The sequence below is a fragment of the Physeter macrocephalus genome, chromosome 6, assembly GCF_002837175.3.
Source record: "Physeter macrocephalus isolate SW-GA chromosome 6, ASM283717v5, whole genome shotgun sequence".
Classification (NCBI taxonomy): domain Eukaryota; kingdom Metazoa; phylum Chordata; class Mammalia; order Artiodactyla; family Physeteridae; genus Physeter; species Physeter macrocephalus.
Genome location: NC_041219.1, coordinates 6,540,310 through 6,566,359, shown reverse-complemented (window position 1 = coordinate 6,566,359; position 26,050 = coordinate 6,540,310). Strand labels below are relative to the sequence as shown.

The 26,050-nt window shown below is 35.2% G+C and overlaps 1 protein-coding gene across 8 annotated transcripts in view; it reads right to left on the bottom strand.

Annotated features, from left to right (window-relative positions):
- The window catches only part of CNOT2 (CCR4-NOT transcription complex subunit 2), a 117,326-nt gene that overhangs the window by 55,341 nt on the left and 35,935 nt on the right, over positions 1–26,050 (bottom strand). For 5 of the 8 annotated variants that reach the window (XM_028490389.2, XM_007106594.4, XM_055085206.1 and 2 more), the window contains one exon: positions 16,351–16,423. In XM_028490389.2, the coding sequence (XP_028346190.1) occupies positions 16,351–16,398 (48 nt within the window). In that variant the 5' untranslated portion in view covers positions 16,399–16,423. Of the gene's footprint in view, positions 1–16,350; positions 16,494–26,050 lie in introns of those variants that run through there. The other 3 variants (XM_024122836.3, XM_055085204.1, XM_007106595.4) reach the window with 1 other exon arrangement.

The window sequence follows — 26,050 nt, the reverse complement described above, 5'->3', positions numbered from 1 at the left end:
AAATAACTTTAATCAAACTAGATGATAAAAAAATTAGACTTTTAAAGAAATAAATCTAAATACAGGACTTAAACTGTGACTTTTATGAGAATGTGAATCCTCATTTTATAATATAAAAAGTAAATTACTGATTCAGAGGAAACTAGACTCTGATTATTATGACTACTAACGCTAATAAAAACAGATGCTCATTTAAGTTATTTAAAGATAACATCTACTCAATAACAAATATTATTGGAGGTGGCAAATGTTTTAAAACAGTAAATTAAATATAATGAAGTATCAAAATCCTAAATTATGTTATATGAAGCAATTAAAAATAAAAAGTATTCCTTTAGCAAGGGAACACAGGACTTTTAAAATACTTCTAAACATCTTGCCATATAAATTAATTCAGTAAACATTATTCAGTGAGCAGCTACAATGTAATGTGCTAAATATATTTACATTTATACCCTTATGTACTTTATCCATTTGATGCTCAGAATAAAGAACATCACAAATCAAAGGAAGTAAAGAAGAAAACACATTTACAATGCTCCTGCACCATTACTCTGGCCTCCAGGCCTTAGTGAACTTACCCTTCATTACCTCTATCTCCTACCATTTCCCCCTTCTCTTATTGTGTTCCTGGCCCCACTGCCCCACTCCCTTGCTACTCCTCAAACACAAAAGGCATACTGATGTCTTCAGACCTTTGTACTTCTTGTACCCTTCAAGAATGCTTTCTTTTTAGGTATCTATATGGCTTCACCTCACCATACTTCATATAGTGAGCCATCCTAGTGAGGACTTCACTGTTTATTCTATTTAAAAGTACACTATCCTTTTCCCCAACCCCTTAGGCACTCTCTATCCCATTTCTTGTTTTAATTTTCCCTCCATAGCATGTATCAAAATATAATACACAGTGCATTTTATTTATTTTGTTTAATGTCTTCCTATACTCTAAAACATCAGCTCCACAAGAACAGGATTTATTTATTTATTTCGTCTCTTTGTTCACTTCTGTCTCCACAGAATCTGGAACAGTGCCTGGCACTGAGTAGGCCCATAACATGAACGTGTCCTCCTCTTACTCCACACATGCTGTTACTTGAGTGTTATTTGACAGTAACCCATCACTGCAGTGCTTACAGCACATGTTAAAATTTTATGAGCATAACAATTATTTTAAAAAGTAATGGAATTATGTCAAAAATTAATGTTAATTTTTGTTATTTCTGAAACATATGAATAAAATTGTTTTATGCCTTTTTCCACTGAAATTGACAACCACTTCCAAAATACCTAATAGACTAACAGACACCTTCAGTGGTTAGAACGCCATGCCATGAGAAGTACCAAATAAGGATTTCGAGATGAAAAATTTTTTTTTCTATTCCCCAAACTTTTTCTCAAGTTAGATTACCTTTTAAAAAAAAGTTATTTCACGAGTATTTCAGACTTAACAGTTTAATATGATGAGACAACACACGTCTCTTTTCTATCAAAAAATCCCACTAGAAGAATTATACTACTTAGAGCCACTGGGTTGCACTGTAGTCCATGGGAATATGCACTCCTTGAGAACAGTGTACTGCTAGAGCAGCCTAACACAGAGGGCCTGGTACAAATAAGCACTAATATGTATTGAGAGTTTATCAAATGACAGGTATTACTCAAAGCACTTTATATATACTACCTCACTTAATCATAACAAAACCCCCTATAAGATGTACTTTTACCTCAAATTGAGGCACAGAAGGGTAGGGCCTATGGACTCTCATTAGATTGAAAATATTTCTCTATCACAGTTATCATGAAGAATACCCAGTCCCAGCAACCCCAGTAAGATACTAAATATTTAATCTCCACAAAAACCCAAGTGGATAGACTCCAAATTTTAGAAGTTAGCCAAAGCGTAGGTGAGGGTGAGGCATGGGCTTGAAAACTGAGAGATGAAGACCTACATTCTGAACTGTGGGATCCTCCGCTTTCTTTCCTTAACCTGCTTATAGAACACTGTCAGTCAGACTTAAGAACCAACCTTCTACCCCACCTCTCTACCTGTGGAAAAACTGAATTGCTCCAGAGAAACAAATGTCACAAACTATCAAAATGAGGTTCTCCCCAATGGAAAGGTTAACTCAACTACATGTTAATACAATGTCCACAAACACTGTTACCACTTCTTAAAAACTTATTTGGAAATAATTTTAGATTCACAGAAGAGCTGCAAAAACAGGACAGAGTTCCCATATGCCCCATTTTCCCCTAGTGGTAACATCTTATTAGTACAAGTATCAAAACCAAGAAATTAGCTATTATCTAACAACTTCACAGGGATTTCACCAGTTTTCCACTAATGTCCTTTTTCTGTTCCAGGATCCACAGTATATTTAGTTTTATGTTTCCTTAGTCTCCTGCAACCTCAGACTTTACCTCAGTCTTTCACAACATTGATGTCTTCATTTATACCAATGTAACTACACTGCACAATGTCCTGCAATTTGGGTATGTCTGATGTTTCTTATGACTGGATTGAGGTCTTGCATTTTAAAAGCCACATCACCACAGAAGTAATGTGTTCTTCTCAAGTGCATCAAATATGATGGACATATTCCAATATATGTGTGCATGTGATGATAATGTCTTATTACAGGTGATACTAACCTTGATCTTGGTTAAGATGGTATATCTGCCCGTTTTCTCCTTGTAAATTACTATTTTCCTCTCTAAAACAATAAATGTTCTGAAAGAAGTACTTTGAGAACCTGCAAATACCTGTTTGTCCTTAAATTTTTGCTCACTAATTATGACATTCATCCATGGATACTGCCTACAACACTTATTACTGTGATGGTCTAATGATGATTTTCTATTTTCTTCATTTCTTCTACACTATATTTGTTCATCAAAATGTTTCTACAAGTAGACAAATCATCTTTTAAAGATCTCACTCTCAAATATGAATAAAGTGTCAAAGACTTTACCTAACTGACCCAAAGTGATATAGGCAGAAAGTAAAGAATAACATCTCAAAATCAGAGTCCTTCACTCTATAACCATCATATTCTTTCTGTTTTATTACACTGCTTTCATCCCAGTAGAAAAGAACAGGTTTAAAATTTCATATGCCCCAAGCAGTCTCTCTCGGTACTTCTGGCCCTAAATAAGAAAGACCTTTACTTTTCTTTTTCCTAGAAACAATATCTTCCTATTTTCATTAGCACATGTACTATACAATGTCTTTAATTTACTGGGTTGGCTTAAACAATGAAATGATGATTTAATATTCCATGTGACAGAACACAAATTTTTGGAGTAAGGAATACAAATTAGTAAAATTATTAGTAAATAATTTTTACTAAAAATTTTATATTTTTACTATACAAATTAGTAAAATTATTGCCTTAGCTGATAAGACAAATGGCCAATGTATGTATGGCTCTATTAGACTCTAGGGAATCTTAAGGGAGGGAATTCAAGGGAAATTGTTCAACGTTTTGCTTCAGGTAAAACAGAATCACAGCTATGATGACTCCATATATGAATTAGAAGTTATCTACTGACTTGTACTGTTCAATGTTTCTTTCCAAATGACCTTAAGTGGTGAGAACAGGTCTGATATTTCTTTGTATTGCATACCACATACTGTCTTACACTATAGAAAGTATTCGAGTCTTGATTGAACACTGACAGAAGCTTATTCTCTCTCTCAGGAATGATTTTTCATCTATCTTCTCAACCAAAATATAATTTTTAAAAAATGAAATCTTAGGACTTCTACTTCCAACCAAGATGGAGGAGTAGGAATCCTCTCACTCCTGCGTCACCTGAAACAACTTAAAAAATGGATAAAATATGTTAAACGATGGTTTTCAGACATAGGACATCAGGCAGTACAAGATAATAACCCTTGAGAGAAGAGAAAGAACTGATGTGAGCCCTACAACTGCCCATGCTTACTGAATGGAGGAGTTTCCAGGTGCAGGTTGCAATACAAGGAGAGGGAGCCCTGGTGAAGGCCAGAAATCTGTGAATTGAGGAAGTGTAGCTGAGAGTGAGTAGGCTAAGGTATCTATAGAGTGAGAAGGCTAGAGCACCAAATAAGCTGTAAAGAGAAAGTGTTCTAGAGATCTGGAAAGGGTTCCTGAGTCTTCAGCTAAGTACTGATCAGCATATGCATGTGCGGAACTGACCAGAGGCTGGGAAAAGAGAGAGCAAAAACAATCTCTAGGGCTCACACAACTGTGCCCTAAGTCAGAATAGAAAAGTATTAAAATTCATAGGGCGTCAGATAGAGTACTCAGAAGAGTACGGCCTCAGTAGTTGGGAAATTAGCCCTAGACTAAAGGCTACTGTGGTTCTTTGTAACAAAACTTACAGTTAAAAAGGGGGTGGGGTGGGGAAATGTCTCAAAGGGCTCCAACAGCTTCTAAGTAACTGTGCCCCTAAGAAAGCTCAAGAATATTTTCAAAAGTACAAAAAAATGTATAGCACTGAACAGGTAAAAATTCCAAGAACTGGTACCCAAGCAAAAGTTTCCAGGCATGCAAAGAAGCAATAAAATAAAATACATAATGGGAAACCAACAATAGAAACAGACCCAGAAATGACACAGATGATAGAATAGATAATAACATTATAAAACTGTTATTACAAATACTTTTTGCATGTAAAGGGAAGAATAACTGGCATGAGGAAGAAGACTGGTGAACTTAAACACACAGCTATAAAAAACTACCCTAAATACACGGAGAGAAAAAAGATTTTAAAAACTCAACACGGCAACAGTAAGTTGGGACAACGTCAAGTGATCTAATATATTTGTAATTGGAGTCCCCAAGGTAGAATGGGAATAGAGTAAATATTTACACAAATAATAGATTAAAAATTCCAACTGACTCACTTTGCTGTATACCTGAAACTAACACAACATTGTAAATCAACTATATATGTCAATAAAAATTATAAAAAAATAAAATAAAATCCAAATTTGATTAAAAAAAATACTTATAAATACACAAATTTAAGAGGCTCAATAAATCTCAAGCATAACAGACACGAAAAAAACTATACCAAGATACATCATAATTAAAATGTGTAAAACCAATGACCAAAAAATGTTAATAGTAGCCAGAGAGAAAAAGTTACAGTATGTAAAGAGGACAAAGATAGAATGACAGAAGACTTTTTGTTGGAAATGGTCTAAGTCAGAAAACAGAGCAAAATATTCAAAGCACTAAAAAATCTGTCAACTATGATTTCCATATCCAGCAGAAAATTTATCAAAAATAAAAGTGAAATAAAGACTCTTTCAGACATCCAAAATCTAAAAGAATTCATCACAATCAGAAATGTATTACAAAAATGGTTTTTTGGTCGAAGTCTATCCTGAAGGGGCATTTTCTGTTAGACCCACGTTGCTGGAAACTCCTCACAGAATAATACGTGGTTTGCTTTACTGATTTCTAGGAAAGAACTATAAGTCAGAGATGCCACTAAAAGTGTGAAAGATCTAATGGTCATATTTTTTTAATCTTAGGTATTGGAATATCCCAAAGACCTGTCCTATTCTAGGATGTGATAGTTTAGAGTGACTATGACTTGAACTTATGTTTAGAGGGCGTGTGAAACTGAGAACCAGGTAGATTCTTCTACTCTAACCCTAAAAGTGGCCCTAAAGTAAACTGCTTGAAGAAACTAGATCCTAAAGATTATATAGGTGGGGAATTTTTGAAGTATGTCATCAGTATGTCCATATTCAAGCAGAGATAAAAGAAGCTCAACTAAAAGAACTGTGCACTGGGACTTCCCTGGCGGTCCAGTGGTTAAGACTCCATGCTTCCACTGTGGGGGGCGCAGGTTTGATCCCTGGCTGGGGAACTGGGATCCCACGTGCCACGCAGCACAGTCAAAAACAAAAAAAACAAAACAAAACTGTGGATTGACATGACAATTGTGGGTTAGGTAAACTTTCTTTTTAAAGGGGCTATCTTGAAGATCATGGCTCAAACTTTCGAGGAACTAAGGTAAGGTGACAGGCAGTGAAAGGAATCACAAAACGCAAAATTCTTAAATAAAAATTTAATGACTTTAATGTTGTCTATGTTACACATAATTTAAAAAGCTTTTAAAAAAATTTAAAGTCCTTCAAGTAGAAGGAAAATGATACTATAAAGAAAGAAGGGAAGGAAGGAATAAAAAAACAACCTCCTGTATTGGTAGTGTCTTAGGCACTGGCAGAAGCAAACACAAATCCCCTTGGGAAAAATGTCTTTCCATCTAGTCCTCAAAGAAGTCACACAGATTTCTAAGAAACATAAAACGGTAACTTACATACCTACAAGGAATCAAGGTATCATAAGTAAGAACCAGAAGAAATAAAAGACATGAGAATGATCTGTGGCAACTTTCAGCTGCTGGATTTATCACATATTAAACATAAGCATGTATAAAATGATTAAATAAATAAAAGAAGATATAGTAGAGCTGAAATCTAAACAAAAAAATAATAATGGTAAAAATGTGAAAAATAATGATAAATATGTGGGTATAGAAGATATAGACAAGATTAACTAACTTGATCTAATGGAAACAGAGCAATACACCTGCCAACTGGTCAATATGCATTTTGTTCAAGTAAGTAAACAAATAATTGATATCATACTGACCACATTCTCTAGCTACAGTGGAATACGTGAGAAATCAGCAATACGAAGATAATTAGAAAAGCCTCATAAGTTTGGAAAATTAAAAACACTTAAGATTAAAGAACAGTAAAACAAACCCTAAGGAATAAAAGGAAATATAAATAACTTAAAGAGTATAAATTGATGAATATAAAACAAAAAATAAATTTAAAGCAAGGGTGACAAATAGGATGAAAAGGCACACAGTAAACAATCTTACAGATGAAAAATGGTGCCGAAAAGAAAAAAATATTTAAGATGGTAGCATTATGAATAATTTCTTAATCCTGAAAAAGAATATCTACAAAAAACCCCCCAAACCTGCATCAAACATCATATTTACTGGTGACAAAGTTTGTGAAGACAAGTAACAAGAGAAAGATTCCTACTATTAACACTTCTACTCAACCTTGTATCAGAAATCTGAGTGAGTTCTGAAAAGAAATTCAAGTCATAATAATTGTAAAGTATCAAAACTGGAATTTCCAGATGATATATTTATTTACATGAAAGAACCTACCCCACAAAGAACCTACAGCTAAATTATAAGAATAAAAATTTAGGGACTTCCCTGGTGGTCCAGTGGTAAAGAATCCGCGTTCCAATGAAGGGGACACGGGTTTGACCCCTGGTCGGGGAACTAAGATCCCACATGCCGTGAGGCAACTAAGCCCGAGCACAACTACTGAGCTCATGCTCCTCAACCAGAGAGCCTGCGAGCCGCAAACTACAGAGCCCACGTACTCTGGACCCCGCGTACCCTGGAGCCCGCGCACCACAACTAGAGAAGCCTATGCACCCCGACAAAGAGCCCACACCACAATGGAAGATCCCGCATGCCTCAACGAAGACCCCGTGTGCCGCAACTAAGACCCGACGCAGCCAAAAAAACAGTAATCAAATTTAAAAGTCAACTGTATGTCAATATAACATCTATAATGTAATGTCAATGTAACATCTACAAAATATAATTTAAAAAATACAATTTACCAAAAAAGAGCAACAAAAAGTACTCATGTATAACTCTGACTAAAGATTTATAATTCCATTATTTAAAAAAATACAACTTTACTGAGAGAAAATACAGAAGACCTCAGTGTATGAATTCAGGGACAGGAAGAATAACATAAACATATCATTTCTTCCCCAAATAAAAATGAAGTCAATAAAATTCCACTTGTAAACACGCCTTTTTTTTTTCCAAATTCTAAATTTGTCACTGAACAAAAGGCCAAGAAAGTCAAGACAATAATAAAGACCAAGGTGGAGAGACAGACACGAAGATTTAACACAAAGCTATAGTAGTTAAAAAAGTGGAACACTGGTGCAGGCAGAGACAAACACATCAAAATAATAAAATACAGATATAAGAAACAGACACACAAATATAAACAAACTGATTTATAACAGAGCACTGCCGATTAGGAGGAAGAAAGAACAAAATCAATACATGATGCTAATATAATTGATTATCTTTATGCCAAGAAAAGGAATTTGGTCTCCGCAAACCATATACAAAAATCAATCTCAGGGCTTCCCTGGTGGCGCAGGGGTTGAGAGTCCGCCTGCCGATGCAGGGGACACGGGTTCGTGTCCCGGTCTGGGAAGATCCCACATGCTGCGGAGCAGCTAGGCCCGTGAGCCATGGCCACTGAGCCTGCACGTCCGGAGCCTGTGCTCCGCAACGGGAGAGGCCACAACAGTGAGAGGTCCGCGTACCGCAAAAAAAAAAAAAAAAAAATCAATCTCAGAAGGATTTAAACATGAAAGACAAAATTAAAAATCTTTAAAAAGACATGAGAATATCTTCTTTTACTTAATTTCAATAGGGAAATATGTCTCAAACAACCTCAATAAATTTGAAAAATTTAACATTTGACATTATTAAATGTCAGATCAATATGAACACTGTTGACAGGACTCAAAAACTGGTTATAAACACACCTAAACATATTCCTAGAAGACCTTTTGTGAATTTAATTTTCATAAAATTTGAGACTACGACATGGTTCAGAAAACTTCTCTAACTTCATAAAGCTCCCTCTTCTGTTGTTTTCATGCAGTCTCTAAAAGTACAATGGCAAGTTTTCTGAGGTTTTCTTGGCTCTGTTCCCCTCTCCCACTTTAATCTGCTCCTTCTCTTTCCTCTGTCTCTGTTGTCCCTATCCTGCTCAATTTTGATTCCACTCCCAGAAACTTCTCAACAGGGTCCTGGAAGGGAGCACTGGTGGGTCAGTCTTGAGAGTTCAGAGCTAGGCGGCTCAAGTCACGTTAGGCCTCACCACAGGTCCCTTACCCTGATCTAATAAAGTGGGTAAAACCTCCCCAATTTCAAATTGGCTAATCACACTTACCACTTTCAAAATGGCTCTTCACCACTTTGAGGTGCTTCTAAGCTCAGGTCCAGAAACCCCAATGTTTCTATGTTTTTATGCATAAAAACTGATAAATTTATGTCTTTTGTTTGACTTTCACCTGCTTATATTTTGAGATTCATGGAGATATTTCATCCGCAGTTTTTGTTACATATGTTTTCATGGGTTTTGGTTTTCTATCTAGTTGTTCTATTTTTATATGGGAATTCAGAAAGATTAAAAAAACAAAAAACTAAGCTGTCACCGTCAGTGCAATCATCCCAGAATCTAAGTAAGGCCTGAGATTATATTTTAAAAGGTTAACTATGCACCAGTGTTTTCTTAGGTCAGTCTCCCAAAGCAATAGAAATAAAAGCAAAAATAAACAAATGGGACCTAATCAAGCTTATAAGCTTTTGCACAGCAAAGGAAACCATAAACAAAATGAAAAGACAATCTAGGGACTGTGAGAAAATATTTGTAAATGATGCAACCGACAAGGGCTTAATTTCCAAAATATACAAACAGCTCATACAATTCAATAACAACAACAACAAAATCAAATCGAAAAATGGGCAGAAGACCTAAATAGACATTTTCCCAAAGAAGACATACAGATGGCCAATACACATATGAAAAGATACTCACCATTGCTGATTACTAGAGTAATGCAAATCAAAACTACAATGAGGTACTACCTCACACCAATCAGAATAGCCATCATTAAAAAGTCTACAAATAATAAATGCTGGAGAGGGTGTGGAGAAAAGGGAACACTCTCACACTGTGGTGGGAATATAAATTGGTGCAGCCACTATGGAGGTTCCTCAAAAAACTAAAAACAGAGTTGCCATATGATCCAGGAATCCTACTCCTGGGCATATACCCTGACAAAACTGTAATTCAAGAAGATACACGCACCCCCAATGTTCATAGTAGCACTATTTTCAATAGCCAAGACATGGAGACATCTGTCCATCAACAGATGAACGGATAAAGAAGATGTGGTACATATGCAATGGAATACTACTCAGCCATAAAAAAGACTGAAATAATGCCATTTGCAGCAACATGGATGCAACTAGAGATCATCATACTAAGTCAGGCAGAAAGAGAAAGACAAATACCATATGATATCACTTAAATGTGGAATCTAAAATATCACACAAATGAACCTATCTATGAAAAAGAATCACAGACACAGAGAACAGACTGGTGGTTACCAAGGGGGCAGGGGTTAGGGGAGGGATGGAGTGGCAGGTTGGGGTTAGTAGATGTAAGCTTTTATATATATCTACATATATATTGATATATAGGTATATATCCAATAGGATGGATAAACAACAAGGTCCTACTGTATAGCACAGAGAACAATATTCAATATCCTATGATAAACTATAACGGAAAAGAATATTTTTTAAAAAGTATATATATGTATAACTGAATCACTTTGCTGTACAGCAGTAATTAACACAACACTGTAAATCAACTATACTTCAATTAAAAAAACAGTAACTTTGCTTCTATATTTTCTGATTGATAGAAGTATCTACACTAATGTTTTAACTTTCTATTTAATGATGAACACATTCCATTTTCATGATTGGGGCAAATTACTTAAATATAAAATGTACTTCTGAAAGAGAACACAATATTTCATGTGTAAAAGCCTAGAGCTAAGTTCCCAAAGGAGCACCACCGTGAACACTAAAGGATGCCGCCAAATATTTTAAATCTTCTCAGGAAATACGTCAGATACCTGTCAGATATCAGATACCACCTGAACTATGTAAGTGGTTTAGACCTACTTACTTAATTTAACAAAACTGTTAACATTTGTTGGCCCAGGGGCACTGTGAAAAAATTACTAAGATACTAAGAGTGCCATAGAACCATGTATCTTAGTGAAACTTGCTTTTTGGAAAACAAATGTCACCTCATTTGATGATTTCAAAAGATGAGTAAAAAAGTATCAGAACATATAATGCATTCAAAGAAAGACCAACATCGTTAGCATCATGTAATAAGCCAACCAATGAGGAACGTGGGAATTCATTTAATTTGATGTTTTTGGTTGGCCAGAGGAAGAAGAAAAAGATGAGCCATGAATGACAAATAAATGTCAAAATTTATTTGAAACAAATATTTAGGTCATGGAGTCAAAATAACTTTTGCTCCTGATAATATGATGGTGACATGAGCAGAAGCATCACATTTAAAGTGCAATTACAAAAGTGATCTCGTTTTAGCAGGAATTATATAACTGCAAGTGAAGACAACTTAACAGTCATGCAATTTGAGTTTTTTTATTCCCCTTCCTTCATCCTGTGGCTACAGCCATTTGTTTCCAAGAGTTTCAAGAGCAATGAACTGTGAACCAGTTCGCTGATTTCACGTACTTATTTTTGAACAAATTCCTTCCTCAGCTCACTCTTGCTCACCTTAACCCAGTGCCAAACAGCAAGGATGTCTAAAGCCTCTGTCTTTCTGCTCTATGCACTAGATCTATTCTGACAACTCTTGAACTGCTAAGTATTCATTTTTCAAAAATTCTTTTCCATTTTAAATGTTCTTTATATTATGCATCTTTAAAGTATGTAATATATCAGATTCCAAGTGCTTTGATGCTGGTGCTGTTTTCAATCATACTAGAAGCTATCAAGAAAAGGTTATAAGCTACTATGTTACAACTGACTCTAAGAGACCATCAGGTGTAAAATACATCCTGATAGCAGAAAGATAAAAATTTTCAATAATGTGTTATCACTTATAATAAAAGAAATGGGGTACTTCATTGCTGGTTTACATTAAATTTTTACTGCAGTGCAAAAGAAAAAAATGTAATTTGTATACAGTATTGTACAATACTCTTGCATACTGAATGGAAGCACACCTACCAGATGAGTTTGTATGTGCACCACTGATTGTTAAATAATTAGGAAACTTGTGTTTTAAATGCTTTACATCACACAGAATTGTCAGATATCTGAAATGTCAGATAGGTGTTGAGTGTTTTAGCAATATCTGGGAAATTGTTTACGGTTTGGGGTGGGCTGGAAAGTCATTATTTTTTTTCCTATTCAAAATAACAGAATATAGGGAACCAGTTTTCCAAAAATTGCCACATAATACATAAAGATGCACCTATATACTGAAATATATATGTAATAAAAATATAAAAACAGAAAGAATAAAACAAAATTCAAACAACTGAGTACTTCTGGGGAAGGAGGCAGTGGAAGGGTGGGACATGGAAATATCTCCATTAAGTACAATATGCAAGCTGTAGAAAAACGCATATTTGTTAAAAACAAAGACAACAAATCACATTTGCACCTATATAATCACTAGAAAAGATACACACTGAACTGTTAAAAGTAAAATTGTGAAGGTAAACGTTCACATTCTATAGCTCTGTAATTTAAAAAACTAATAGAAAGGAAATAAAATAGTTAATGGCAGGGGGAGAGAGGAGGAAAAAGCAATACAATCACTGCCATCATTCTCTGACAGGATTTATTCCACAAAGTTAATGTGGTATTCTAGATAATGAGGCATTCTTTTTTACGCGGGCCTCTTGCTGTCGTGGCCTTTCCCGTTGCGAAGCACAGGCTCCGGACGCGCAGGCCCAGAGGCCATGGCTCACGGGACCAGCTGCTCCGCGGCACGTGGGATCCTCCCGGACCGGGGCACGAACCCGTGTCCCCTGCATCTGCAGGTGGACTCTCAACCACTGCGCCACCAGGGAAGCCCCAGATAATGAGGTATTCTTAAGGAACATACAGACTAGGATACATTAGATCTAGTTTATAAATAACATACACTGAACTAGCTAGCATATGATGTGATCAATGACCTCAAAGTAGCATTCTAAAAATCTTGGAGAGATATATATATAAGTAGCATTTCCCCCAGCACGCTTTGCAGTTTCTTCCTGTCACCTCTTTCTTTGTTTTATTTAATTTTATTGAAACAACATGCATTTCAACACCTATTATGTAACTGAAACCATGCTAGGTACAGGTAGTACCAAAATAAATATGGCTCCAGTTTTCAAGACGCTTGTAACATACAGTAGCACTGTCTAATACAACTCTGTGCAATAATGGAAAAGTTCTATATCTGCACTGTTCAATATGGTGGCCATTAACAGCATGTAACTATTGAGCATTTGAAATGTGGTCGATGTGACTGAGAAATTAAATTATTTTATTTTGTTTAAATGAATTTAAACACCACTTATGGCTAGTGCCTACGGTGCTGGACAGCACATTGGACAGCACAGGGCTACAGTAAGACAAGGAAAAATAAACATAACTACATTGTATCATGGTACACACTAAACTAGAAGTATGCACAAAAGCTACAAAAGCAAGGGGAAGGAATGCTGAAGCCCATCACAAAATGGCTTCTGAAAGTATTGATACCTAATTCTTGAATCATGGAAGAAAGGTGAGGCATTACATGAAGAGGGACCCAAACAAGTAAAGGCGTAAAGCGTAAAAGTGCATAGCATGGAGATTTAAAAGCAGTTTTATATTATTCAATGGAAAAACTAACTATAAGCAAACAGAGGAGACAATGGAAATAAAAGTATGCGGGGTCAGAATGTGCAAAGATTACATGTAATGTTTAGGAGCTCGTCTGCATTATATAAGAGAGGGGAAGAAGGCACTGGTAAGTTAACCTGGTAATTAATATGGTTAGGTTTGTGCATGCTCATAGTTGGAATAAATTAGTGTAAATTAGAGAAAGAAAAGAAAATTCTAGCCAAAAACTGGAGTTACATTTCCTTGGAAGAAGCTTGACAATCTTTCTAAAAGAATAAACTATAAACCATTTATATAATTAAATTATCTCATCTGAACTAATATACCAGTGTGTCTATGCAAATAAACTTCAACTACTCTAGTCATACTCAAAAAACTTTTAACTGGGCTTAAATTCATAGTAAGAAATGAAACACAAAAAGTAGATACCAATAGAAAAATCAATACTTCAACCAACACCCATTTAAAAGTCATTAGGTTTTAGCACAAAGCTGAGGGAATGCACCTTCCCAAATGAGTTCCTAAGTCTAATCAAGTCCACAATGAAAGGAGAACTGGGGAAACAGTATCCTTTTTATTAAACTCTGGACTATTAGCTTATTATTATCAGAATGCTTAAATAACACTATAAGACATCAAGTACCCTCCAAAAACAAAAGGCCTCAAAGATAAATTAATGAGTATAAACACGGCTACAAAGAAATCCTACTTTATCCATGAAAAACAACAAATAAAATTCCTCCGAAATGGAATTGTTAAAAATCCAGATCATTTCATCTCAGCATATACAAACTCTTAGTGCTACCAATATAAATATTAGTAATTTATCTACTATTCCTTTGAATTTCCCATATGCTCTTAATATACTTATCATAATTATCAGATAGAAAATTATATTTCTATACATGTATTTTTCAAAAGAGGCTTTTAAAAATAATTTTACAATGGCAATTTAAACAAGTGTTTCCAAGAATATTTCAACATGCATTAATTGTCACTAAGTAACAAGAAAAGGGAAAATATTTTCAGGCAGAAGAACCCTAACCAAGAATACATTTTCAGGTAAGCTAAAAACCCTGGATTATTTGTAAATAATGTGACTGAAACAGTGTGACTCTAAACCATTTTCTTAGAGTAGAATGAACAGGAATTAGGAAATCTCTTCATGTATAAAATATAATCTCCTTTTATTCCTTTCTTAAGTGTAAAATTTGGAATTCTTTATTAATATGATTCCATAAAGTAAATTAATCATATTGTGTGATCATACAAAAGTTCTATACTTACGCTTTACAAACTGGATTATAAACACTGCAAAGCCACACAATCTAGAATCACGATATTCTTAAAATAATTTAGCAGAATCTATCAAAAGATACAACAACCCAAGTAGTGTAACCAATTAAAATCTTATGAGTCAAGGTAGTTGGAAGTGGTTGTGAGGCAGGAGGAGTTACAGCAAGTATAAGTAAATGAACAGAGGCCATGTTGATCAATTCTATAAAAACAATTCAGAACAGAAAAGGTTACACGGAGAACTGATTCTGCATAGCCACAGCTTACTCTGGCTTATTAAAATTATAAAAATCTGGCAAGAAACTTCAGACATAAAATTAGGGCAAATTGTAGAAAGGTTAAATATGACACTACTTTTCATTATGGACAGTGCCCAAACCAGAACCTAAGTCCTGTGTTCAAAGGCTCTTTGTTATCTCACCATGAAGACCCATTTACAATTTTCTCCAGTGTTCACTGTTCCAATCTGAGGGAAGAAAAGACTAACTGGGCTAAAATAAATGATTAGAAGATAAATGGTGAGTTAACAAAAGCTGCTGCTATCACACTAGTTGCCTTCACAGCCTGGAGGGAACAAAACTTGTGGGTGGAAGGGAGAGAGGGAGGCTGGATACGTATTTGTGAAAGAAGCCGAAAGCTTATTCCTACTTAACTATGAACTACTGTGTATTGTGAGTCATTACATAATTTGATATTAAATTATTATCAAATGAATAAAGCAGATTTTCTTTGAAAAAATTAAATTCAAATGTCAGAGTTTTAAAAATCACTATTTAATAGCACTATCTTTAAAATTCACCTTCTTTTAAAAGCTCAGAAAGAAAACAGGAATATTACACTTCAAACATCCTTTCAGCATCCTTACATATTTCATAGGGGATGGATATTATTAACTAACTTAATAAATGAGAAAACAAGAATCTAGCATTATAAGGACAGCAAGCTAATGACAAATTCAATAGAATCTGAGTACCCTGGGATTTTCATTTCTATTTCTTCTATACTCTAACCAACTTTGTCTACATTCCTGTGATGCTCTAGTACCCCGAATAGAGCCTAAGACTTCAGATTTAGTCTTCTAGAAATAATATGTATAAAAGCAATCAACATTTTGTTTTATGGAATACTAGCTCTGAATCTAGCCATGAAGTCATAAATTCTGTTTTAGATAATCTAAGTTTTGACACAGATATACACACCAGAAAATTTATGTTCTGACACTAAAAGAATATATATACATTATAAGAATACATTATTTATAAGAATAAATATACATTTATTATAAGCATGCTTTATTCTGAAAAATGTTCCCACTATTTCAACTGTCAAACCCAACATACGTATTTTTAAAATTATAACCCCAATTTTTCAAACTCAGGTGTATCCAACCTGATTCCAATTAAATACAACATGTTAAACAGTTCATGTAACTATATGACCAACAGAAAAAAGGAAAAAAAATTTTGATCTTACCTGGTAGTTTCTTTTCTCAGATAATGTATGTCCATCAGTCCTCACCATAGAGTCGTGTCCTTTCCTCACAGTACTGGAGGCAATCAAATAGAACTGTCACTCAAGGGTCGTGTCACAGGAAGGACCGCCCACCAGTTCTCCCTCTAGAGTGGAATTATCCAAAAGCCGTCAAAATTACTAACATGTAAACATATGAACAGCAGCAAAAATATCCAATACGATACAAAGAAAACAAAACCAAAAAGTACTCTTTTTATATCCTAACTGATCTTCCTCTTAACCATCCAGGGAGGGCTAGACTGGCAGACATATTTTATTTGAGATAGAAGTTATTAAATATGAAGACCTTTCCCTTCCAATTAAAACTGTCTGCCAGACCTCATACATAGGAAGAAACTTACAGTGAATAAAAATGGAGTGGACAAAAAAGTTCAGCCCTGAATTGACACATTTCTTTTTTCTTTTAAATAAACATCCTCCTGTTAGTCTCAGAAATGTTCAATTAATTCAGATTCAGTCATTTAATTTCAAATCCCTCTCCTAAAAATGCTTATTTATACAGCCGCTATTCATTCAGTTTATGAGGTTTATTCCTATGCCATAAGACGGGGAATTCATCCTATAATGTTAGGGTGATTAATAGATGCAAACCTAACTCAATATTCTATTAAAATTTACTCCAATGAAGAGTAGCAACACATGTCAACTTTCTGGAAGCCTTTGTCCTTCAATCCTCCAATTTCATGCATACTTTAATAGAATTTGCTTTTTTACATTAGGGCAGAAAAATAATGGGGCTTATTTCTTAACCTGGACAGAGCTAAATAAGTCCAAAATAACTAGGCACTGTAAACCTCAGGTACAAAAAAAAAAAAAAAAAAAAAAAAAAAATCAATCACCGAAGCAGAGGTAATAGTCGCTAGAGATGCTAACTCAAAAACGTAAATTGAAAATGAAAGACCAAAAATTCAAAAGTGGTATCTACAAAGAATTTGTAAATAGTCGTTTTTAAGATTAGTCTTACTTTTACCTTTACCTAACTTTTAGTAAAATGTTTACCCCAGGAAAGTAGTAAGTTAGTATACCTACTGAATTAACCATAGTTGCTAACCACTAAAAATAATATTCAAATTTAGAGCAATTATTTAATATTAGACAAAATTTACTTTCAGAGAGGATAATAAAAACATCTAATTTAATTTCGTAAGAAGTATGAATCAATTTTACTAAAACCAACAAACATGCACATACACATACACATGGATTACGTCTAAAAAGCAATCTAGTGAGAAGGTCAGAAAAATGTTCAAGGAAAACATTAAACATTAATATTATTAAAGTTTTAAAAAGAATTCATGTACTGAAAACCTACACTCCACCTCATCTCTTATGCCTGACCCCAAGTTAGTGGGTGCTATATACTTTTACTTAATTTTGACCATCTTGCTTTGTAAATGTTTGGCTGAAATACTTCAAAGATGCCTGGCTCTATGGCCAAAAATGTAAATGTGCATTACCAAATTTATATGTACTACTGGAATTAAATGTCTCTCTCAAAAGTAACAAAGGAGAAAGGTTTTTTAAAGCATAAGTATATTTACTGCTATAAATATACTCCTAGCAAGGAATTAGGTTATTCATAAAGAAAAACTATCTACTGAATTGGATGTTCAAGAATAGTTAAGTGACATACATTCAGCTCCAACTTAAATGTTCATGACTGTCACAAAATGAGAACAAACCTATTTGTTATGCATCCCCTAAACAACATTAACCCTGTTTTAATGTATTTTATAATATCAAGAGAGTTTAAAACAGTACCTGCTTTACTATTAACACGTTCATGACAAGTCTGAATTCAATGGACATTAAGTGTAAAATTTCAGTTTTTTCTTAGAAAATAAGCATGTTTTCCTTCTTAAATAAGTTTAAGAATAAGTTTAAAGTCCATGCACTATCTTCCATTTGTACCAGTTTCGTCAAAAGATATGTTAGAAATCTAAAATCAGGCAAGGCTATTCTATTTTCAACAGCATAACATTATATATATATATAAAATTAGGACTTTATATGCTAAATAATATTAAAAATATTTAATCTGTACATTTACCTGATTTAAAAAAAATATTAACTTTGGAATACTATGGATTTAGTACAAAAGTAAAGCTTGTTTTGTTTCTTTTGTTTCCCCATCTTGGGACAACTTCAAGTATTTCATGGCTTAGGGTTTCAAACAACAGCCACTATAGGCATACCTACAAGATACTGCAGGTTCAGTTCCAGATCACAGCAATAAAGCAAATACCACAATAAAGCAAGTCATACAAACTTTTTCATTTCCTAATGCATATAAGTTATGTTTACACTATAGTCTATTAAGTATACAATAGCATTATGTCTAAAAAAACAATGTACATCCCGTAACTAAAAAACACTTTATTGTTAAAAAATGTTAACCGTCACTGGAGCCTCCAGTGAGTCATCATCTTTTTGCAATACTAACACCAAAGATCACCGATCACAGACCACCAAAACAAATATAAGAATAATGAAAAAGTCTGTAATATTTCAAGTTCCAAAATGTGATGGAGACGTGAAGTGAGCAAATGCTGTTGGAAAAACAATACCCATAGACTTGTTTGATGCAGGATTACCACAAACCTTCCATTTGTAAAAACACAAAGCACAATAAAGCAAAGTGCAGTTGTTAAGGGAACCACTGACAGAAACCGCCTGCCCTGGCCAGAACCAACAGTAACCACTTGCTTGAGTTATCTTACAACAGGAGGTCCTGGTAAGGAACACAGAACTAACAAGCTACCACCAACCGGAAGAATTCGGGAAAGGTCAAAAGGAGAGGAGAGACCAGTCCATATGTCCTACCAACCTCCCAGAATCCTTCTCGCTGGAATCCATCTTGCCTGAACGACACGTGCACCACCAGAAGAACCCTGAGTCAGAATGAATGCCCGGAAGCTAACCCCATCACCATAAAACCCCAAGACTGCGAGCCACGTGGTAGAGCAGTTCTCCTGGGTTCCCTTACCCTGCTGCTCTCCACATGGGCGCCACTTCCCAATAGTCTCCTGCTTTGTCAGCACATGTGTCTCCTCGGACAATTCATTGCCGAGTGTTAGACAAGAGCCCACTCTCGGGCCCTGGAGGGGAAGGGGTCCCCCTTCCTGCAACACAATGAAACAAGATGTATGCCTGTATGTGTTCTAACCAATATAGGAATCAACATTCAATAATGAACAATAACTAAAAATCATTATCTCCTTTCAGTAAAGGGAAAAAGAAATGAAGGCACTCTATTTTCTTCTGGGTAAACATGAAAAGCTAACATTTGTTACCACTATCTTATATTAAACAAAGATGTTCAATAACAGATTGTGTTGATACTCATCATATTAGGAATGAAAGGACAGTGAACAGATAAAAAAGGATGTGAATATATGTGTGACACAGAGAATATGTGAAAAGAAGAAAATGTGAGAGAGAACATGCACCCTAGGTGCCTTAATTTATTAAAGTTTATGCACTGCTTTTCCCACAAAGTCCTATAAATATTTAAAAAGTCAGAAAAGACAAATATTTATAAAACTAAAATGAAATTTTCTATAAGGCAGGGATACCTTCCAAGACAGAAAAACAGAGACTATATTTACCTTCCTACCTTAGATAACTAGAAAACTAGAAAAAAATGTATGAAACAATGATTTTCAGACACTGAACACCATCTCAGGACAGAGCTCATCAAGAGAAAAAAACAAAAGAAGTAAGCTCTATTGCCTGTAGAGTTACAAGGCTGAAACACAGGGAGGGGGTTAGGCGTTGGAACCCAACTGGAGCACAACAGTCTCAGTGAGTTAAGGAAAAAGAGTTCAGAGTTAGGGGAAAAAAATCAAGACAGCTAGAATCTGCAGGGCAAATGGAGAGAAGGAAGCTGCAAAGAACTCCAAAGATATGGAGAGAGAGTCCCCTCAAGGTTTAAGTAATGATTTATGCATGCATGTGAAAAAAACTACTGAATCTGAAGAAAAAGCCTCTGGAAAGGAGTAGTCAGAACAATCCCCAGAGCTCATGTTCCCATCAACGAGAGTAGGACCTCTTAACACACGGGGTACTGAATAGAGTTCAGAAGGTAACGAAAACCTCAGTAATGAAACCAAAGAAGCTTTAAACTAAAGTATGTTCTTGACCAGCACTAAGAGAGCTTAAAACCAAGCCTCAAAAAGATCAAAAGAATTCTAAGTACCATAAATGTACCCCTCAACAAAGCCCAACAATATTTAAAACAATACAACAAAAACCATCATTAAATAATGTAAAATTAAATGTTTGGCATCCAAACAGAAACACTAGCCATGTAAAGAAGCAGGAAATACAACCCAAAACAAGGTGAAATATAATAAATGGAAATAAATCAGCAATGATACAGATGATAATAGAATTAGTGGCTTAAAGAGGTATTGTAAATGTATTCCATACATTCAAGCAAATAAAGAAAACTATGAACATAATACCAGAAAGGCAAGGTATTGGGGCTTCCCTGGTAGAACAGTGGTTAAGAATCTGCCTGCCAATGCAGGGAACACAGGTTCCAGCCCTGGTCCGGGAAGATCCCACGTGCCGCGGAGCAACTAATCCCGTGCGCTGCAACTACTTAGCCTATGCTCTAAGAGCCTGTGAGCCACAACTACTGAGCACACGTGCCACAACTACTGAAGCCTGTGCACCTAGAGCCCATGCTCCGCAACAAGAGAAGCCACTGCAATAAGAAGCCCAAGCACTGCAACAAAGAGTAGGCCCAGCTCGCCGCAACTAGAGAAAGCCCTGAGCAGCAACAAAGACCCAACTCAGCCAAAAATAAATAAATAAATAAAAATTTTTTTAAATTAAAAGAAATTCAAGGTATCAAAAAATACCTAAGTTGGCAGAAAGAGGAATTTTTTTTTTATGGTGACAGAAAGGTTCTGTATCTTGCTTTTGGTAGTGGTGGTTATACGACTCTACACATGTGAAAAATAGCACAGAATGATAAAAATATACAAAAAAGTGAATGCATGCAGAAAAGGGTAAAGTGAATTAATTTGCAGTCTAATAAGTTATACCGATTTCTGGTTTTGACAATGCACTACAGTTATGTAAGATGACATCACTGGAGGAAGATAGGTGATGGGCATTTGGGACCTCCTTGTACTATTTTTGTATCTTATGAATTTATAATTATTTGAAAGTTAAAAGACTTTTTAAAGGCTCAAACTGATCATCTAGAGATAAAAGTTCAATATCTCTAATTAAACATGCACTGGATAGGATTAATAGCAGATTAGATACTCCAAAAGAAAAGCTTAATAAATTGAAGACATAGCAATAGAAAAAAATCCAAAATTAAACACTGTGAGAAAAGAGGTTAGAAAAAAAAAAAAAGGAACCATGGGACAATGAATAGTGAGATATCATCACTAGGGACAGTGAACTGTTGGGCAATATCAAGTAGTCTAAAATTAATGTAATTAGTATCCCAGAAAGAGTAGAAGAGCAGGAGGACAGAAAAAAAAGGCCAAACTTTCCCTAAATTTGTTGAGAACTATAAACTCACAGATCCAATAACTTCAACAACCTCTAAGGAGAACAAAAAAACACACTTCATCATTTGACAGTCAAACTACTGAAAAACAGTGATAGAGAAATCATAAAGCAGCCAGAAGGGGAAAAAAGAATACATAGAGAAACAGAGATAGAAATGATGGCAAACTTGTCACCAAAAACAATGCAAATCAGGGGAGAGGTAATCAAGATTTTTTCTGGCGGTGAGGGGTGTGGGATCTCAGTTCCCAGACCAGGTGAGATTGAACCCGGACCATGGCAGTGAAAGCCCAGAATACTAACCTGTAGGCCACCAGGGAACTCCCCTCAACATTTTTAAACTATAGAAAAAAAATTTTAAAAACTATCAACCAAGAATTCTAAATCTAGCTAAAATATCTTTCAAAAATGAAAGCAAATACATTTGGAAGGGTTTGGCAGTTTTTTATAAAGTTAAACATAGACTTAACATACAACCCAGTAATTGTGCCCCTAGGTATTTACCAAAGTGTACTGAAAACTTATGCTCATACCAACACCTATACGTGAATGTTTATACCATGGAAGATGTTCTTCAATAGGTGAATGGATAAATAAAACAACACATCTACACAACAGAATTCTATTCAACAATTAAAAAAAAAACAAGCTATTAATTTATGCGACATGGAAGAATCTTAAATGCACTTGCTAAGGCAAAGAATCCAGACCAAAAAGGCCATATAGTGTTTCCATTCATGACATTCTGGAAAGGCAAAACTATAGAGATAGAAAATAGATCAATGGTTGCCAGGGAACTGGAGGAGTGACTGACTACAAAGGGGACACAGAGGGAACTTTTAAAGAGATTGAATTATTCTATATGGTACTGGAGTGGACACATGCTATGCATGTCCTGAAATCCATAGAACTTCACAACATGAAGAGTAAGTAAAGCTGAATGTATGCAAATCTTAAAAATCAACTAGGAGGTTAGAAATACAACACTGGCAAAAGAGTAACTGTATTACAAACGTATGACACAGCCACACTGAAGGGGGCATGGAAAATGGTACTGGCCTAAATAACTTTGGAAGATGGTATTGTACTGGTAACTGTAACAGAAAAAAAGAACTCTATATAAACACTGTGTTCTGGTTGGTAAAGTGATTCCTTACAAGGCTATGGATTAGTAATGCTGAAACAACTATACATGTCTACTGAAGATAAACAATAAGTAAAATAGATGGTGGTTGGTGGGAGCCAGATTTCCCACTTCAGGAAAGTTACAGGTAAGCAAGGAGGAAAGGCTAGAATGAACTATGTAGTACCTTTATTGGTATCAGTTTGTTCTCAACTACGAAACACTTTAAATATGGTAACCATTCAGATTATTAGAGAATGGATCATTTCTCTGGTATGTTGTATGTTGCTTGAAAACAAAAATTTATAAAATGCTAGGTGATTAACAGGTATGTCAAAATTATATTTTAGAAGGCAGGCTTGATGAAGTAATATTTAAAAGATTTTTAAACAATGTAAACAAAGCTAATTATTTTTTTTTTTTTTGTGGTACGCGGGCCTCTCACTGCTGTGGCCTCTCCCATTGCGGAGAACAGGCTCCGGACGCACAGGCTCAGCGGTCATGGCTCACTGGCCTATCCGCTCCGTGGCATGTGGGATCTTCCCCGACCGGGGCACGAACCCGTGTCCCCTGCATCGGCAGGCGGACTCACAACCACTGCGCCATCAAGGAACCCCAACAAAGCTAATTTTTTAAAGCCTCCAAATTGTACTGAATATTTGCAAACAACTAACTCAAAAAACTTTAATCTTTTTAACAGACTGGTAACAATTAAATTTCAAGAACGCAAAGTAATTCATGTAACACATGTATCACTAGTGTCTACTCATGCAATAACGTCTCTCAAATTCAAGATACTTTCAGAATAAAGTTACTGAATATACCAGTATAAATGATAAAATAAACATTTTACACCTTTCTGTTGAAAACCCGTGAAATAGATTTAGTCATGCTAAAATCCTAAAATCATAGCTTAAAATCTGACAAGAAGCCAGTAACAGGGAAAATATAAACCAAATCTTAATTAATATAAGATATGCAGGCTTATTCATCCTAGGTGTTTCCCTAAATCAGAGGCTAATAAAAATTCAGCACCTAATATTATCTAAATAAATGATAACTGAACCTCAATTTTTCTTTCAAAAAAAGATTTCTCAAAATAAGAAATCAATTAATGAGTAAAATTTCTAGAAAATATTTAACTGGAGAGAAAAAATAATTAACTTTATTCTCCAAATTCTATTAAATTTTGGATGTCATCATCATACAAAAATATACACCTTGAATGGAACAATAACCAGAAAATCTGAATTCTAGTTAGTATTAGCCTGATCAGTTCCTCCTCTCTGGCTTCAGTTTCTTAATCTGTAAAATAAAGTGACCAATTTAGATGAATTTTTTTAATGTGTACAGCTCCAAAATTTTATATTTTAAATGTTCTGTGTCAAAGTAATCCATTTAGGAAAGTGGACAATTACAGCTGATTTTTTTCCATGTTTTCTTTTTTCCTCCCACTTTATTGCTCAGTAGTACTTTACAACATGGGCCAAATATTCTGGAGGTTGGGAATGGTATCTAAATAAAAGATTTTAGGGACTTCCCTGGTGGTCCAGTGGTTAAGACTTTGCCTTCCAATGCAGGGGGTGCAGGTTTGATCCCTGGTCAGGGAGCTAAGATCCAACATGCCTTGGGGCCAAAAAACCAAAACACAGAACAGAAACAATATTGTAACAAATTCAATAAAGACTTTAAAAAAAAAAAAAAAGGTCCACATCAAAAAAAAAAAAAAGATATTAATTTGGTAGTCTTTACCAAATTCAACTTTAAGCTACAATGTGAATTTGGTCAGGTTAAGAGAGTTGAACCTGTTGGGCAGGTTTTATTTTCTGATATAGAAGACATTATATTCCAGGTTGGCTATTAATTAAAACACACTACCAGATGTGACCAATTTCAATGGAGCTCAATAAAAGCTGAAGTAAATGCACTTAGCATTATCTTTAAACTCTTAGGGCTTCTCAAATTCCAGAACTATGTTAAGCAACATTTTCTTGTTAGTAGGTAGGCTGCAGTTACAAATATTTTATGAACTATTTTCTGAACTAATTTTTGGTTCGATCACATAGATAAATGTTTTCAAAATTCTTAGTTGGGCTTCCCTGGTGGCGCAGTGGTTGCGCGTCCGCCTGCCGATGCAGGGGAACCGGGTTCGCGCCCCGGTCTGGGAGGATCCCACATGCCGCGGAGCGGCTGGGCCCGTGAGCCATGGCCGCTGAGCCTGCGCGTCCGGAGCCTGTGCTCCGCAGCGGGAGAGGCCACGACAGTGTGAGGCCCGCATACTACAAAAAAAAAAAAAAAAAAAAATTCTTAGTTGATGACTTGTGTTACATATAAGAAACGTGGGCAGACAAAATAAAAATAAATAAAACTCAGGAATTTCTGTTTTATACCAAACTTAGTCTGGGAAAAATGTCACATCAACTAAAAATAGTTTTTCTGAATGTTTTAATAATACATGTTTCAAGAGTCTATGATTAACATGTAAAATGAAAAGTTGCCTATATTTACAAAGGAAAACAAATAAAAATAAATCAACACTATTCTTTTGAAATCAATTTACTTTCTGGTTGTCATAATTTAATGTTTTGTAACTTAATTTTGTGTGTCTTCTATTTTCTGTACTGGTAGCATTCCTGATGCACTATTTCTTACATATCTGTGTAGTTCTGTCACATGTATTTCAAGGAGGCTTCTAGGTACCTGACACATGGAATTTACTGTGAGTAACAGACAGTAGATCTATGTCTAAAAGGCCCAGCATCTCGAACCATAATTCAAAAAGAGTCATGTACCAAAATGTTCAATGCAGCTCTATTTACAACAGCCAGGACATGGAAGCAGCTTAAGTGTCCATCATCGGATGAATGGATAAAGAAGATGTGGCACATACATACAATGGAATATTATTCAGCTATAAAAAGAAACGAAACTGAGTTATTTGTAGTGAGGTGGATGGACCTAGAGTCTGTCATACAGAGTAAAGTA